Here is a 15,354-nt window from a genome sequence, read left to right on the forward strand (position 1 = left end):
GGAAAAAGAGGTGGTCAAGGTTGTTTTCTGGCCACAGACTCCTTGCTTTTTATTTGTTGAGCTCCATTAAGACTTTATATTTAGTGGGTTTTTTTATGCTGCATAAAATCTCTCTCCTCACACTCCCAATGGGCAACTGAAACTAAATCAGAGTTGCTGTCAATTTGCTTCCACAATTGGTTCTACTGAGATAATGAATGTCAAAGACATTTTGATCTGTTCTAGCAAATAATTCATCAAAGAAAATGTGAAAGGAAGGAAAGAAACAAGGGATAATTAGAAGTGTTTCACTCGCCTGTGCTTCACACAGGGATAAATGATTGTGCAAATAAATGGGTATTCTTTTGGATGAACATAAAGGTTTAATGTTCAGAATGCACTAAAAGCAAAGGGTGGCTGGCTGGTCTGAGGCAGTTTGGCGAAAATACCCTGCTGGCATATAAATGGTCAGATGATTGATGACAACAATAAATTCCAAATATTCTGAATTGCTAGTGATGGTGAAACATGTCCAGTTCATGCATCTGAACTGAATGGCAGCAGAAGACTCTTATCTCCTGCGCACAATGAAGCATCCAGAACAAGGGTGTCAAACTCACATCATCATGGCAGTGTCACATAACTTTTTCCCCCCTTTGCTAAACCGGGCGTGGCTGTGGCCAGCGTGTGACATATCCATCCCACAGGCCGCGAGATTGATAGCTCTGATCCAGAACAAAACATTTTATCATGACGACACAGTAGATATCATGCAATAACACAAGTATTAAAAAGCAGGGTTTTAAGCACTGTTTTACTGCTCGCCTCCCAAATTCTACATCTGTAGGGTTCTGTTAGGAGCAAAAATCAGGTCCACAAATTTAAGGTCCACACAAACTGATTTACTGCTACTCCGGCCTACGCCTAGAAATATTCTCAACTCAACTGTTAGAGCAGTGGTCTCCAACCTTGGCAACTTTAAGCCTGGAGGACTTCAACTCCCAGAATTCCCCAGCTAGCTTTGTTGGCTGGTGGGTTCTGGGAGTTGAAGTCTGCCAAGCTTAAAGTTGCCAAGGTTGGAGACCCCTGTGTTAGAGAATACACATTGCAGTAGAGAGAAGTTCCCATGAAAATGAGCTCCAGCACGAGTCCAAAAGCTTGAAAGACTAAAACCTCTGGTCCCGGTGACTGATCCAGAGTGGATCCTGCAGCATTACCCTGGGACATGTATATTTGTTTTCATTTGTCAACTGTTAGCACCTGCTTGGAATTAGATACGTTTCAATGGAACTCAAGGGAGGTTGGATTTACTGTAGCTCACTTGTGGCTATGTAAGAATTCTAGGCTGATCCCTCGTTTAACTCTGCCCCCAAGTTCTGCCACACCTTCTACAGGTTCAACTAACTGATGGATTTAGTTTAGAATTGATAAATGTGATGCTACGGCTGACTAAGGGCATCTCTAAGAAAAAATATTATTGACAGGTCCAAGCTCAATAGATGCACCATTCTACAGAAGAAAAAGGAGGCCATGAAAACAATGCCCTCATTTCAATAATCTTTTATTTTTTTAAATTTGATCCTCCCATAATAATGTACTGAAATGCATAACAGTTACATTGTACAAAGCATTTAAGGAAAGTACCTTGACTTGCTGGTTATTTCAAAATGAGATAATAAACAAAAGGAAAGTAAAATCTGGCCCCTTACCAAAAAGGCAAAATACAGCCCCCACCCCACCCCGTCCCGAAAATAACAGAATACAGTTAATCATTTATTTATTGGGTTTTTTTTCCTTTTTTTAAACATAACTTTGGAACACTTCATTTTACAAATAGGATTAACATGAACATAACATCACATAGCTCGCAGACAACCAGCATAAAATATTGGGTACAATTTTCTTTTTCTTTATCAGAAGAATCATGCTTTCATGAAGAAAAAAAAATTAGAATGCTTTATACATTTGAATCATTTTGCTTTATTACAAAAAAAAATCTCTAAATTGCCTCTATTCATTATTTAATTTCAGTAAAATGGAAAACAAGGATAGTAAAAGAGGAATGTAAGACTTTTTTTTCAAACAGAGTTTGCACGCATCTGATATATGTAGATCAGTTCACCTCCCTTTTTTCTTTTGAAGTTCATGGGTGCCCAGAAAAATGATAGTGGGGGGTTTTGGGGGGGAAACTGGACCAGTGCTATTGATTTCATATCAACAGTGCTACATTTAGCAAGAGTGCTTTTCTACTTTACCCACCAACAATTGTTTGCCAACAAATAAATACATGGTACGAGCAACATCAAAAAAGAAGAGGAAGGGGAGAAAGAAGAAATAATCAAAAGCAAAAAATAAACACGAACAAGACAAAAACAAGCAATGACGTGATTGTCTAAAATTAAAAATGCCTTTACAATAATAGGGGAAGCATTCGTTGAATTATAGTGGTATGTTTAATGACTATGGTCCATCGTAAGTAAGATGCTGAAAGATTCACTTCCTAGGATTACTGAATATCCAGATTTGTGTTTGTGTGTGTGTGGTTTTTCTTTTTTTACAATATACACAGACGTCTTACATTGTCATCTCCTGTGACTCTCTATATTCAATTTATTTTTATAGTGTAATTCAGAAGGCAAAAATTAAAGAGAGGACAAGATATTGCCACTAAGTTCTAGCTTAATGGCTGGCGTACAAAGGCTTTGTCTTCCTCTGTGGCTTGAAATGCATGAAGCAAAAATGAGGTGGACTGAATAGAAAAGCCTACCTCCAACTGCTGTATAGGAAAACAGAACAATCCCTTCCCCCCAATGAATGAAACAATTTTTGTAGTTAAGTGAAGTGCTCATGAGTATGTAGCAATAGAATCTTAACCCCTAAGTCCCTCCCCGAACAGGTGGAGTGGAAGACACATATTTCCCATCAAGGTCTATTTGATCCATCTTTTCTGAATGTCGCATTGATCCTCAAAATGTCAGCAGCTGCCTTCACTGTGCAAAACAAAATATTGAGAATAAATAGTTTTTTCTTCTTCTTCTTCTTTTAAATCATTGAGTTTAAGGTCACCTGACTTTAAACGTGACCTGTCAGATTTCTAAGGCATTCTGCTCTGCAGTCTTTTTAGTCATTAGTCTTCTAGCAAAGAGCCTTGTTGCTAGTTCGGACTTAGTCCCAATCCAGTTAACGATTGACAGGGTCATACGTGACTAATGGACTGGATGGCACCAGATTCCGCAGCAGCTCTAGCCATACTGTGCCACATATTGGACGAAGAGTGTAGAGAGTCCTTGTCAGAGAGTGAAAGCATCATAGCGTAAGCCTAGGTCAATGAGAAATGAGAAAACAATTCTAAAAGTTAATAATAATAGTATGTAGATCCACAATTTTGTCATTAATAGCAATCCAATTCAATCAATCTTTATTCTGTCATAGACCAGCAAATAAAACACAAGAGTCACAGTTAACACTAAGGTACTACAGTACTTGGCTGTGGTCAATGAAATAAAATCAGGTTGGTATGACAATAATATCTTGAGATAAAACAAATTGGAATGGTTAGGATAACCAAACCATTGACAAATGGAAATAAGAATTCCTGGTGAGCACCTGTATAGAAAAATCCATAGAGAATAACCTATTCCATCAATTCAATTATTCCTCCACTGCGTTGACACAATCTTTATTTGAAGGGGACTTTTTTGATATTTTCCTTCAGTAACAGCTGTTGGGAGAGCATTGAATCTGACTGAGGAAAAGGCCCTTCAAATTTTGGGATTGTTATATGATGAGATAGCTAGCTGGTTGGAGAAGATGTGCAGGCTCAAGAAGGAATTCTGGGGTTAGCAATTCTCATTTATGATTGTGCTTGATGACTATTTGGGAAATGATCTCGCTTATGTATCACCCATCCTTTTCTTACTAGGGCCTGGGAAGCTTTGGGACAGAAAAACTGCAAGGGCTACAAATGATTAAATTTGCTACATGTAAGATACACAGAAAACTTGAAACAAATACTGGATCTAACTCCTCATGGAATGGCTACATTGAGAACCTAGCTATTTCAGTTCAACGAATAGGAACAAAGTCTTAATTTACTTTCTGGGAGTAACTATTAAGCATTACAATAGGACAGTTTGAAACCTATGGCTAAAATGTTTTCAGATTGTGTGGTTTAGCAAACATCAGAATTAATGCCGATGCTAAGCTAGGGATACTTTTTTTCCTGCAAAAGAAAGGACCAAGAAAGAAGACCCCTATGATTTACATTTATAAAGTCAGCACTCTCAAACCCACAAGAATCCCTAATCAGTTGAATTTGAAGATGGACAAGATACTTGGTTGTTTATTATCATATATTCCTTACTCTCAGCCACAATGTTTTCATTTCATCTGGATTAGGCTGCTAATTGCATTTCCTTAGTTGTTCATCGTTTGCGTTTCCCAAAGGATTTTTACCTGGGATTTGGACTTGCGATGCAATGGCTGTTTTAAGTCTTCTGGCAAATGGGAGGTGGTGAATGCCGCCAATTCAGCTTCATTGAACTGGTTTTCTTCTAATTTCCTCACTTTGAGACTATCGGTGAAGTGCCTTATATGGTCCAAAGCAGAAAGTCCAGTTTTATTAAACTCATCTTCCTTATACCTACAAAAAAGATGCCGAGATGAGATAGAACTGGGCAAAAGTCAGTGATCGTATTCATCATGTGTTTAAACATATCACTGATTTTAATAAAATTAAATATAAGTACTAGAACAGACTCATTTCTTGGAACATTCTTTTGTTATGTATAGTACACATTTCTCTTTTCCAAGCCTTTGTGCAAACTGACAAATAACAGTTAGCAAACAATAAAGTAGTCATGGGTTCATGGCCTGGGTAGTGTTTGTCTACTCAAGACTAAGACCCTTTCATGTTAAAAATGTCTTTAACAATTGCAACCCAGACCCTGAAAACTGTTTCTTGTAGATTTCCAAGAAGTCCCTCCATGAAAATCTTTATACTCCCTCTTTCAGTTAATTTACCACTGTAACATTGCACATTGTTGACTTGATTCACTGATTGAGAATGACTGTTTTATATATTGCCATATAATAAGAAAAGAATGCATACATTGTGGGTTCCTCTTGGTTGTTTTCTTGCAGATGTTTCATTACCAAACTGGGTAACACCATCAGAGCATCAAGGAACCCACAGTTCAACCCTGAGCTAATATTCTTTTTTTTTTTGGTACAATATTTTATTGTGCATATATCTCAGCACTTCATAATATTACATAACACAAGAATGATTTTATATATTCACTGAAGAAACTGAACATTTTCATCTACATGCAATAATATGCAGATATTTTCTGGATACTTCTGGGTCCCACCTACCCCCATTCTGTTGTTGCATGTTTGACTCTATCATCGAGATAAGTACCTACCTGTCAGGAGAGGATTTGCAATTTATTTCCAATGCATTTGCTTCTTCAAAATCACCCCCTGTGGGCTCTTCACATATGCTGCTTGTTGCAAGTTCTTTAACTGACTTCCCTGTTATTTCACTTTCTTCATCTTCCTCATCCATCATTACTTCATCTTCTGCTTCTTCGTCTTCCAACAAGTTTGAGTTCTGGCTTGCTACTGGGGTCTTTTCATCCTTAAAGTGACTTCCATTCATTCTTTCAAAAAGTAAGAATGAACAGTCAACACAAAATGAACTTAGGGAGTTTTAGATATAAAGTATTTGTTTTCTTCAATTCTTCTGCAGAAATAATAAGTCTGCTATAATTAAAATCCACCCTATTCAACCTCGTTCATTAAGGTGTCAGCATTTCTTTGAAATTTAATTCACATCTGAACAGAATTCACAATTCTGTTTTTGTTCATCCGCATTCATTCACATTCATTCACAATTGTGAATGTGGATGAACACTAGATGAAAATTAGAAGTTTTTTTTATTGGCCAAGTGTGATTGGACACACAAGAAATTTGTCTTGGTGCATATGCTCTCAGTGTACATAAAAGAAAAGATACCTTCATCAAGGTACAACATTTACAATACAAATGATGGTCATAGGGTACAATTTAACACTTAATGATAGATTAGATTTAGATTCAATTCAATTGATAGACACTTTTTTTAATTATTATATTCTTCAAATAAGAATTTATATCCTATACAGCACTAGCTTAAGGGAGAAATTATTCATTTCATATCCTGTCTGATACTGCATTGTTTCCCACAGAAAAATGCTTAAAACAATTTATGCAGACTGCTGAACAATAGCACTGTCAAAAGAGAATAATTATATTCTAGTTGTTGAGTCATGAAATAACCATGAATTATGGCTGCTCTGGTGTCTTCAAGGAAGGGAAGACATTTCTGTGGAGTGAAGGGCTGAAATTAAATTAGTGAGATTTTGGATGAGGACACCCTTGTTTTTAAATGCAATATCTCCAATTTAGGTCTTCTATTTGCTTTCTATCTGACATAGCAGGAACAATCTTGACAATTGTAGAGGGCCACAAAAAATGAATTACTTAAAAAGAATAGTATGTGATTTTTCCACTAATGGCAGTATTGTACATTATAATATTACTATTATAACATCATTTTTATTTGTATGAAGGACTTCTTACTTAAAACCTTGCCATGCAGGAATTAGCAATGTCCATTGTGTTGAGGCAGTGAAGTAAATTTAAATACTTTGACATTAAAATGGAATTAATAATCTTAAACACCATTATATTCCAAAATGGACTAAAGAAACAACATGAATTGTTGAGATTGTTTAATATTACACCGTAAGAATTTAATTATTTTGTTGTATGAATCATTCTCTGTCATTTTCCTCAGAGATAAGTTCTGATTAGCCTTACTTTATTTAAACCTAAATATGTAAATAAACAGTCAATCTGAAGTCTACAGGCTACCCAACCTATTCCCTAGAACCAGATTCTTCTTTGAAAGAAGAAATATAATGAAATGTAAAAAGAATGTTATTTCTCCTGTGACTATGTTTGGTTTTCACTATAACTGGTCTATTTCGCAAAAGAGAATGAAATCCCATAAGAAGTTATCTCATCATTGTCAAAATCATGTCCCACAATTAAGTTTAGAAGCTGTTAGAAAGTTTGTATCTTCATGGCTATTCCTTAATTTATAGCATAGAAGAAAAATAATTAGTCAGAAATTAGTCAATAGCAAGTAATAATACAAGAGCTACAAAGCACATAGAAGTCACAATGGAAAGATCAGCAATAACTGGTCACTATAGTAGAGAATATTCTTGGTATGTTTTGTCAAAGTGCCCTGCTTAGTATGTTTTGGGTAATCAAAAGAATTATGAGTCATAAATCAGGGATTGCCAGACGGGAAATTTCAACAGTTGGAGAATATTTGTTGTGAAAAGTACTTGGATTTAAATCAAACTAATGAAAACCATACGATTAAAAAAAAGCCAGATTTACTAATTACATTCTATATGCCCTAATTCCCCAAGAATGAATATCTGTTAAATATAATGTAAAAATGATACATTTTAAAAGAAAACAGTGAAAGATCCACTGTTTTCTTCTTGTAGAATCTTCCTACATAAGGGTATCTTGAAACCAGATGTGAAACATACTAAAATATGGCCATGATGTGAGAAAAAAAATTCAATATGCAGGTAATGTACAAAGGCTTGTCTTCGTTAATATAGGCCTATTAGTTTTTGATCCCAGCATTACAATAAGCAAGAAACATGAAAAGGGAATCATGGCATGCAGTAGCTACTTTTGTAGTGAAAACTACACTGATATAGTCACACTAATTTATTAAAGATAAACATTTTTATACAAATTTAACCAATTGCATCAAAAATTTTGGTAGACAAGGGTCATACTTGATCTCCAAATGATTTGCTGTGGGTTACTTTAAAAAAAATAAACAGGGCCAGAGCAAAGATAGGCCTCGGGCCAAGACAAAACTGAACTATGAAATACGATACAGATTAAATTAGCCAAGTAGAGTTAATCAAACATAGTTTAAGTTCCCCTTCTGTCCCTTTTAAATTTACAAATTTCACAGAATTTCTAAAAATCTTCAAAAGCTGTTTGGGAAGTCAAGACCATATCCTTATGATCTCAGTTACACATCTGTGAATACATATCTGTTTGAAAGACTACAATTTGATTTAAATACTCTGCTTGCATTGTGATCATGTTGTTACAAATCTGTAAGTAAGAATGGTGAAAAGTTTCCTATATTATTATTATTATTATTATTATTATTATTATTATTATTATTATTATTATTATTATTATTATTATTATTATTATTATTATTAGGTGAGGAATTAATAGGAGTATTTAGCATGCATGATTGATGCATTCTTTAGAAAGAACTGGGGTATATATTTTCACTTGGGTTAAATAATTCTTTATTAGTGTTGTGTCCTTGCCTTCAATAGTTGTGGGTACTCCACCACTGGAGGCTTTTAAGAAGAGACTAGACAGTCATTTGTCTGAAATGTTATAAGGTCTCCTGTTTCAACAGGGAATTGGATTAGAAGACCTCCTTCCAACCCTGTTATTTTGTATTGTTTTCAGAACATAAGGCAACCACCAAAAGTTCAGCCTGCTAATCATACTTCAGGAAGCTGTGTTAATATTCTGCTTTTTAAAGGAATCAAGCACCTTATTAAAGTTGTATTGTCTTCTTCAGCAATTTTTCTAGAGATACTGAGGTAAGGAATGATGACTGTGAACAGAGTCTGCTATATCAAGGAGGAGAAAAATCTCCAATCTTTGTAAGATAATTATTTCAGCCTATCATTTCATAAAATCTGCAGCTGAAATTTTGTGGGGCAAGACTATGTTGTCCACTTTAGGTGTTACAAATATCTCCCTACTTTTTATATGATCCAAAACAATTTCTAATTCCTGGATCAGATGTGCAAAACTAAGTGAAAACTGAAAATGTGATGCAAATTTTAGAAAGACTAAGCAACATCGTAGAAGCCCATTCAATAGCCAAATATTGTGAAGACATTGTTGATTTTAACCCCAATTCTTAATTTGGGGGGAAAAAACTGTAAACCTATCTCATATTAAGCTAATTTGAAAATTAAACAGTGCAAAGTTGTTGATATATTTCGATACTCCTTGTCAGAATACCAGATTTTGATTTGGAATTTAACAGTTTTGGTTATGCTAATGTCATTTACATTTTACTTTGATAACCATCAAGCAGATCCAAACTTACATCCAAGTTGTATATTGGGAATGTCACATCAGAACATATTGCTTTGACTACGTAGAAAACACAACAAAAGAACAAAAAGCTTAAATTAATTTGTTCTACATGTTTCAAACTATAAAAGAAAGGTTGATGAAATGTTTTGAATAAAACAAAGTTTTGAGAGTTCTAGTTTATAATGGAAGAACAATAATGTATAGTTTATATTAATAGGCACATTTTATTTATAAAGTTTGTATAATCAGCCCAATGAAACTATGTCTGGAATTCCAGCATCTTTAAAGTGAATCTTAGTTTTGCCCAATTATTTAAAAAAAAAAGCTGGAAAAAACAGTCAGAAAATGTCTGCCATTGATTGAGTCCAGCAATAGTAAAATGACACCTTACCTTTCCTCTGAATTATTGTGACTGCTATTCCCAATAAAATTCCGAATTTCTGTAAAGTATGAGTCTTCTTTATCATCTAAGATAGCCCCTGTGCTTTCAAGTTCAGAGTGAGGTGAAGATGTAGCAGTACCTTTATAAAAAAAAGGCCAACATATAGATTGATAGATAGATAAAATTTATTTTTGAGGAGGAAGAAGATGCATAATTTTTGTAAGCTTGAATGACAGGTTAAGAATTGTACTTCAAAAGTTACCAGGCCCACGGCCAGTCCTGGGTCATGTCTGGAAGTTTTATGGGTTGACATGCATGTTTTGTTTCTTAAAAAAACCCAACAAGCACCCAACATGCAGGGGGGGATATTTAGCCCCAAATACTTCGTAAGAATTCTGGGGTCCACAAAATGGATGTTAACATCTCTAACATAAACATAATAGTCCTTGCTTGATTGTCAAGTCGACTTAGGGACCGCTCACATACTAACAGCCTAATACCTACATTTCACTGAAGTTTTTAGACTTCAGAGTCTAAACAGTCTACTTATAACTATGAATATTTGATACTGGTACATGAATCTGATATTTGTGTGTTCAAATTCCTTTCTCTATAAAAAGTTCCATTGCCTATTTAATAATACACAAATGACTTGACTGTGCTGTGTGATGTCTACATAATAATACTTATTCTTGCATATAGCAATCTACATAGCTGGTAAGTAAAAAAAAAAAGAAGATTATCAGGCCATTAGTTCTTACTAGGAGGAAACTCTAGGCTAGGTTTTGGGGCTGTACCCAAAGCTTTTGGGTGCCATGTACAAGTCCAATCTCATATTTTACTTTTTTGTTTGTTTTTGTTTATTTATTAAATTTATATGACACCAATATCACTGTCAAGCAATATAAAAACATAACCTAAAACAATAAGAACAGTAAAAACATTAAAATATTCAATATTAAGTGTTAAAACAATTACATTAAAATCAACCAAGAAATAGATACAATGGAACCAATATGTAAATATGGTGGAGGCATACTTTTCCTAATCTACTAACCTTGTTTTAACTTTAGGGTGAAAATCAAAAGACTGAACATTTTTATCTTAACTACATAACAGTGTGAGGGTAGAATTCTTTTTCTAGCATTTTTTTTAAATTGCAGTTTTATGGAATGAGAGGATTCCAATATAATTAAAATGCTACTGGCAATTTCTTTGTAATCATTATCTTTAGTATATCTTTGGTATTAAAAGGGAAGGTAGTTACATACCAGACATGTTGCCATTTTCATGTTTTTTGAGATGTCTGTCTAAGTTGGTTTGTTGGCCAAAGCATCTATCACATAAATGACATTTAAAGGGTTTCTCCTTGTTGTGGATATTTCGGACATGCCTCTGCAGATTAGATGATATGCTGAAAGACCTGTCGCAGTATTTGCATCTGCAAACAAATATCAAATACAGAAGGATATATAACTAATCCAGCAATACTCTACTGACATAAAAATAGAAGTTTTCAAAAAACAAAAAAAGTTATTTTCAGTTACCAACAGTGTTCAATTCCTTGACCCTGCAATTCATCATTTTGCTTTATTCCAATAAGTCTGGATTGAAGTAGCTCTTATGAATGCAGTGATAGCACCTGAACACCAAAGAGTTTGAATATTTTATCCTGCTGGAACCTACTCCCATCGTATAGTGAAATGCTGGAGGAATGTACTCCTTCTTTTCCTTCCTACCAAGGCAAGTAACAGCCCTGCTGGATCTTATGCAAGCATTTTGTTTCTCAAGTGGCCAGCCAGATGTCCCTGCAGTGCTCACATCCAGAAGATGCTTGACCCATAGCAAAGGCAACCGAGTCGTCAAGACTAATTGACCCTGAAGGATCTATCTGCTATGAATTTATTCAATCCTTTTTTTAAAAGCCATTCATTCAAGATGGCTGTTATAGTGTATTACATAGGTTAATTTTGTGTGAGCTGTTTTTGTTTGTTCTTGTACTGTTGTTGTTCTACAGAAAATGCTTTATTGGATGACACAAAATAAAATTTTGAAAGAGAGAGAAAAATCCATTTTTTCATCTGTTTGAAATCCATTTTTCACACCCATCCATTTTTGATATTCTGCTGTTCCCAAATTGGTCTGTAATCCACTTGTGGGATATTACATCCAGACCCAGACCCCACATCTCATGAAGCGTTGCTGGAAATAATTCCAATAACTTTAGGCAAATAATGTCTCTCCAACTTCCCTTTTTTAAACATATACACACATATGTGGAAAGTTCATAAAAATGTTTTTCAGTTTAACATAAATGAAGAAACACAGTGTTTTAACGTTAAAAATGTATAATTTACAGAATAATATATTTCCATTGTATAGGTTAAAAAGCATGGTACCAAAGTTTTGAATGTACAAATAAACATGAGATTTTCGTTTTAAGTCATTGCCAATATGATAAAGCTAAACAGTTGGAAAAGAAAACTTGAAACTTAAGGAGATTAAGGAGCCATGGCACTCTTATCCCCATTCATACAGTTATACTGTATGAAAAAATCTCCCTTGAAAAATTAGCTTTTTTCAATGGCTAATCCTGAAGGAAATACAGTTATCTCCCCAAATGTAGAAATAAACAATCCAACTCTTTAATTATCTTGCCAAAATGAGAAGTTTAGTCTATCTCTTGGGTACTAGAGGCATCAATTTTCATATTCTGCAGTGATTTGAAATCCCCAAAGTCTTTAGTGCATTGCTCTTTAAGCCGTTACTAAGATATACTATAACTCTTCCAAATTGTTTAGCTGGCACCTGGCCAACAGGCTACATCAACATCATCCTCTCCCTTATCCAATCGTCTATTTTTCCTGTACTTCAAAACATCTCTGCTACTTTGTGCATTAAGTCAATTACTGAGGGAAGAAATTATGCATTACATGGCTAATTGTTTCTGGCTGTTAGGCAGTAGAAGCACATAACGGATTTTAAGACGTTATTTAAAACATGAATTAAATTACATGAAAGATGACTTCTCAGATAAATTCAGGACTAAGGAAAATCAATCAATGTATTTTTCTCCTTTCTTTGTAAGGCAAAACGTATACCAATATATTTTGTTCATTTAGAACTGGGGATGAGTTCTTTCCCAGTGATTTCATGAAATAGAATTTCACTACATTTTTTTTTTCATTTCAATAAACGAATAGTGTCCATGTCTTATTTTCATGAGGTCTCCTGATTAAGCCCCATAGAAATTGATAGAACTTACCAACAGAGAAGTAGCTTAAAAAGATAAAGACATGATGCTAAACAATAAACAATAGGAACCATTTTTGGAAAGTTTGCCTGCTGTCCTGCTGTTTGATAAGACTTGCTAATATTCCATAAAATTTTGTTGAAGTATTTATTTATTTATTGTTTATATTTATATACCGCCCTATCTCCCAAAGGACTCAGGGCGGTTTACAGGCATTTAAAAGCAAATAAATACAATCTAAAAACAATTAAAAAAACTTATTCAAAAGCCTAATAATTAAAAATATAAAAAATAAAACCCAAGTTAAAACCCATACATTAAAATCTAGCTCAGTCCTGCGCAATTAAATAAGTATGTTTTAAGCTCGCGGCGGAAGGTCCGAAGGTCCGGAAGCTGACAAAGTCCTGGGGGCAGTTCATTCCAGAAGGTGGGAGCCCCCACAGAGAAGGCCCTTCCCCTGGGCGTCGCCAGACGACATTGCCTCGCTGACGGCACCCTGAGGAGTCCCTCTCTATGAGAGCGCACGGGTCGGTGAGAGGTATTCGGTAGCAGTAGGCGGTCCCGTAGATAACCCGGCCCTATGCCATGGAGCGCTTTAAAGTTGGTCACCAAGTATCCTTGAATTTATTTTGATATATATTAAGTACACTCTATTGTCAATTATATTTAATGGAGCACATTCCAATACTTTTATTTACTTGTATTAGGTAGTAAGTTTTGGTGATCAAAGGCTGAAGCAGCAACTCTAATATCCAATACTGACAACAATATTTCTCAAAAAAGAGGCACATGGTTATTTCTGTCCCCACACCTACCAAATCTACACCAATTTATTTATCTTGTACCTGTATGGCTGTTCTCCAGTGTGTGTCCTCAGATGCCGAGTTAGATTTGCAGATCTTGGAAAAATCTTGCCACAGTATCTTATTGGAAAATAATTAATAATAATTTATTTTACATTACATAAAGAAATTGCTGGTTTAGATATCATTTCAAACAAATCTTGAACAGAAACATTTCTAGGATATTTTAAAATATCTGAAAACAGGCATGATGAATAAATTATATTAAAAAGTTTAAAGAATGAAGTAGCAATTTACCAAGTATCTATGCACAAAATCTGATTAAAAAGTTTTCAATTTAATATTTTATTAAAATAGTATAGATAATGGATTGGAAATATATTTTTAAGGGGCTCAGAATTTAGACTGATGGAAACTTATCTTATTATTTGTTATATCTGGTATACTATAACTGAAGTATCACTACATTATTGAGACCAAGCCTTTTAAGATTCTCTAAAGATATCCTTTGAAAGAAGCTGACATATTTAGAAATCTAATATGCCAAATATTAAACACATATGCTTACATTCTGATAAAGAGCCAAGATACAAGCAACAGATTTTTAAAAATAAAAATAACAGAAGTAGAACTTTCTAATAGCAGTAGCATATTGTTTTAGACAAACCTCTTCCAAAAAATATTTATGAAAGTGAAATACTAAAGACAAGTGAATTTTACTTTTTGACCAGGGACTCATTCCTGTCATTATTTAAATTCCTCCTTTTAATTGTGGCCAATAAGCTATCCTTTATCTTTATCTCAATGTGTATGTTGAGATACAATTGTTATGTGTCATTCCTTCTAAGCTATAGTTTTGGTCTTCTTGGTCTGAGTCCCATAACCTTCACAATGAAAGGTGTATGTGTGTGAGTTTATGCTAGGCAAACTAATTAAGTATTGGGGGATTAATCTGCAAGATCTCATCCTGATTTCTTGATACTTTTTTCTAGATTTCTATTAAAAACCATACAGAAGGAAACAAAATAACAACATGGTCTATGGTATCTATTTCCTTTTCCATAACATTTTCATGCCAGAAAGGAAGCATATACTATATACATTTGCAGATAAACTGAGAATTTTCGGTAACAAAATACACTCCCAAAACTGAGTTTGGCTTATCCACCAAATGAGCTTATCTGCTGTCCCCTTACCTTTATTAAAATACCTACAAATAACTCTTGAATTATTAATTGAAACACCATTAAAAGTGGTGCACACTGAGACAAACCAATTGTGATAAAAATAAAATTTGTGATAAAATGAAAATTTGATGATTAGCTTATCTGGGATTGTTGCTTTTTTATGACATTTTCATTAAAATTTTGAGTGTAAACATATCTGAGGAAGGGAATGCATATATGTGGTAGTAAATTTAGGATAAAATCCTTGCTTAATTTTTATGATGTTAACTATTATTGCAAATAGAAGAGATTAGCATTTGGCAAAGGCTGACCAAAAAAGATAAATAACGAAGTACAAAATTAGGATACAACAGTGAATTCAGGGACATTGCAGATGAATTTGTCAAAATCTTTCTCAAGTATAAGAATGGAAATCGTATTTCTGGTAACTTAATAACTATCTTTATACTTATTTCAGTGGAATCAGAGGTGTAATGTTCTTTTCACTGCTTACCACAGCAATAATCTAATTCAGTTGCCAACTGTTT

The 15,354-nt window shown here is 34.3% G+C and overlaps 1 protein-coding gene across 10 annotated transcripts in view; it reads right to left on the reverse strand.

Moving 5' to 3' along the window:
* Positions 1-1,700: 1,700 nt before the first annotated feature.
* Positions 1,701-15,354, reverse strand: part of MECOM (MDS1 and EVI1 complex locus) — a 628,368-nt gene continuing 614,714 nt past the window's right edge. For 8 of the 10 annotated variants that reach the window (XM_058188236.1, XM_058188235.1, XM_058188245.1 and 5 more), the window contains 6 exons: positions 13,683-13,760; positions 10,856-11,025; positions 9,594-9,723; positions 5,406-5,642; positions 4,435-4,621; positions 1,702-3,298 (listed from right to left, as the gene is read on the reverse strand). In XM_058188236.1, coding sequence (XP_058044219.1) covers positions 3,176-3,298; positions 4,435-4,621; positions 5,406-5,642; positions 9,594-9,723; positions 10,856-11,025; positions 13,683-13,760 — 925 coding nt within the window. In that variant the 3' untranslated portion in view covers positions 1,702-3,175. Of the gene's footprint in view, positions 3,299-4,434; positions 4,622-5,405; positions 5,643-9,593; positions 9,724-10,855; positions 11,026-13,682; positions 13,761-15,354 lie in introns of all 10 variants that reach the window. The other 2 variants (XM_058188238.1, XM_058188237.1) reach the window with 1 other exon arrangement.

Source organism: Ahaetulla prasina, chromosome 6 (genome assembly GCF_028640845.1).
Source record: "Ahaetulla prasina isolate Xishuangbanna chromosome 6, ASM2864084v1, whole genome shotgun sequence".
NCBI lineage: Eukaryota > Metazoa > Chordata > Lepidosauria > Squamata > Colubridae > Ahaetulla > Ahaetulla prasina.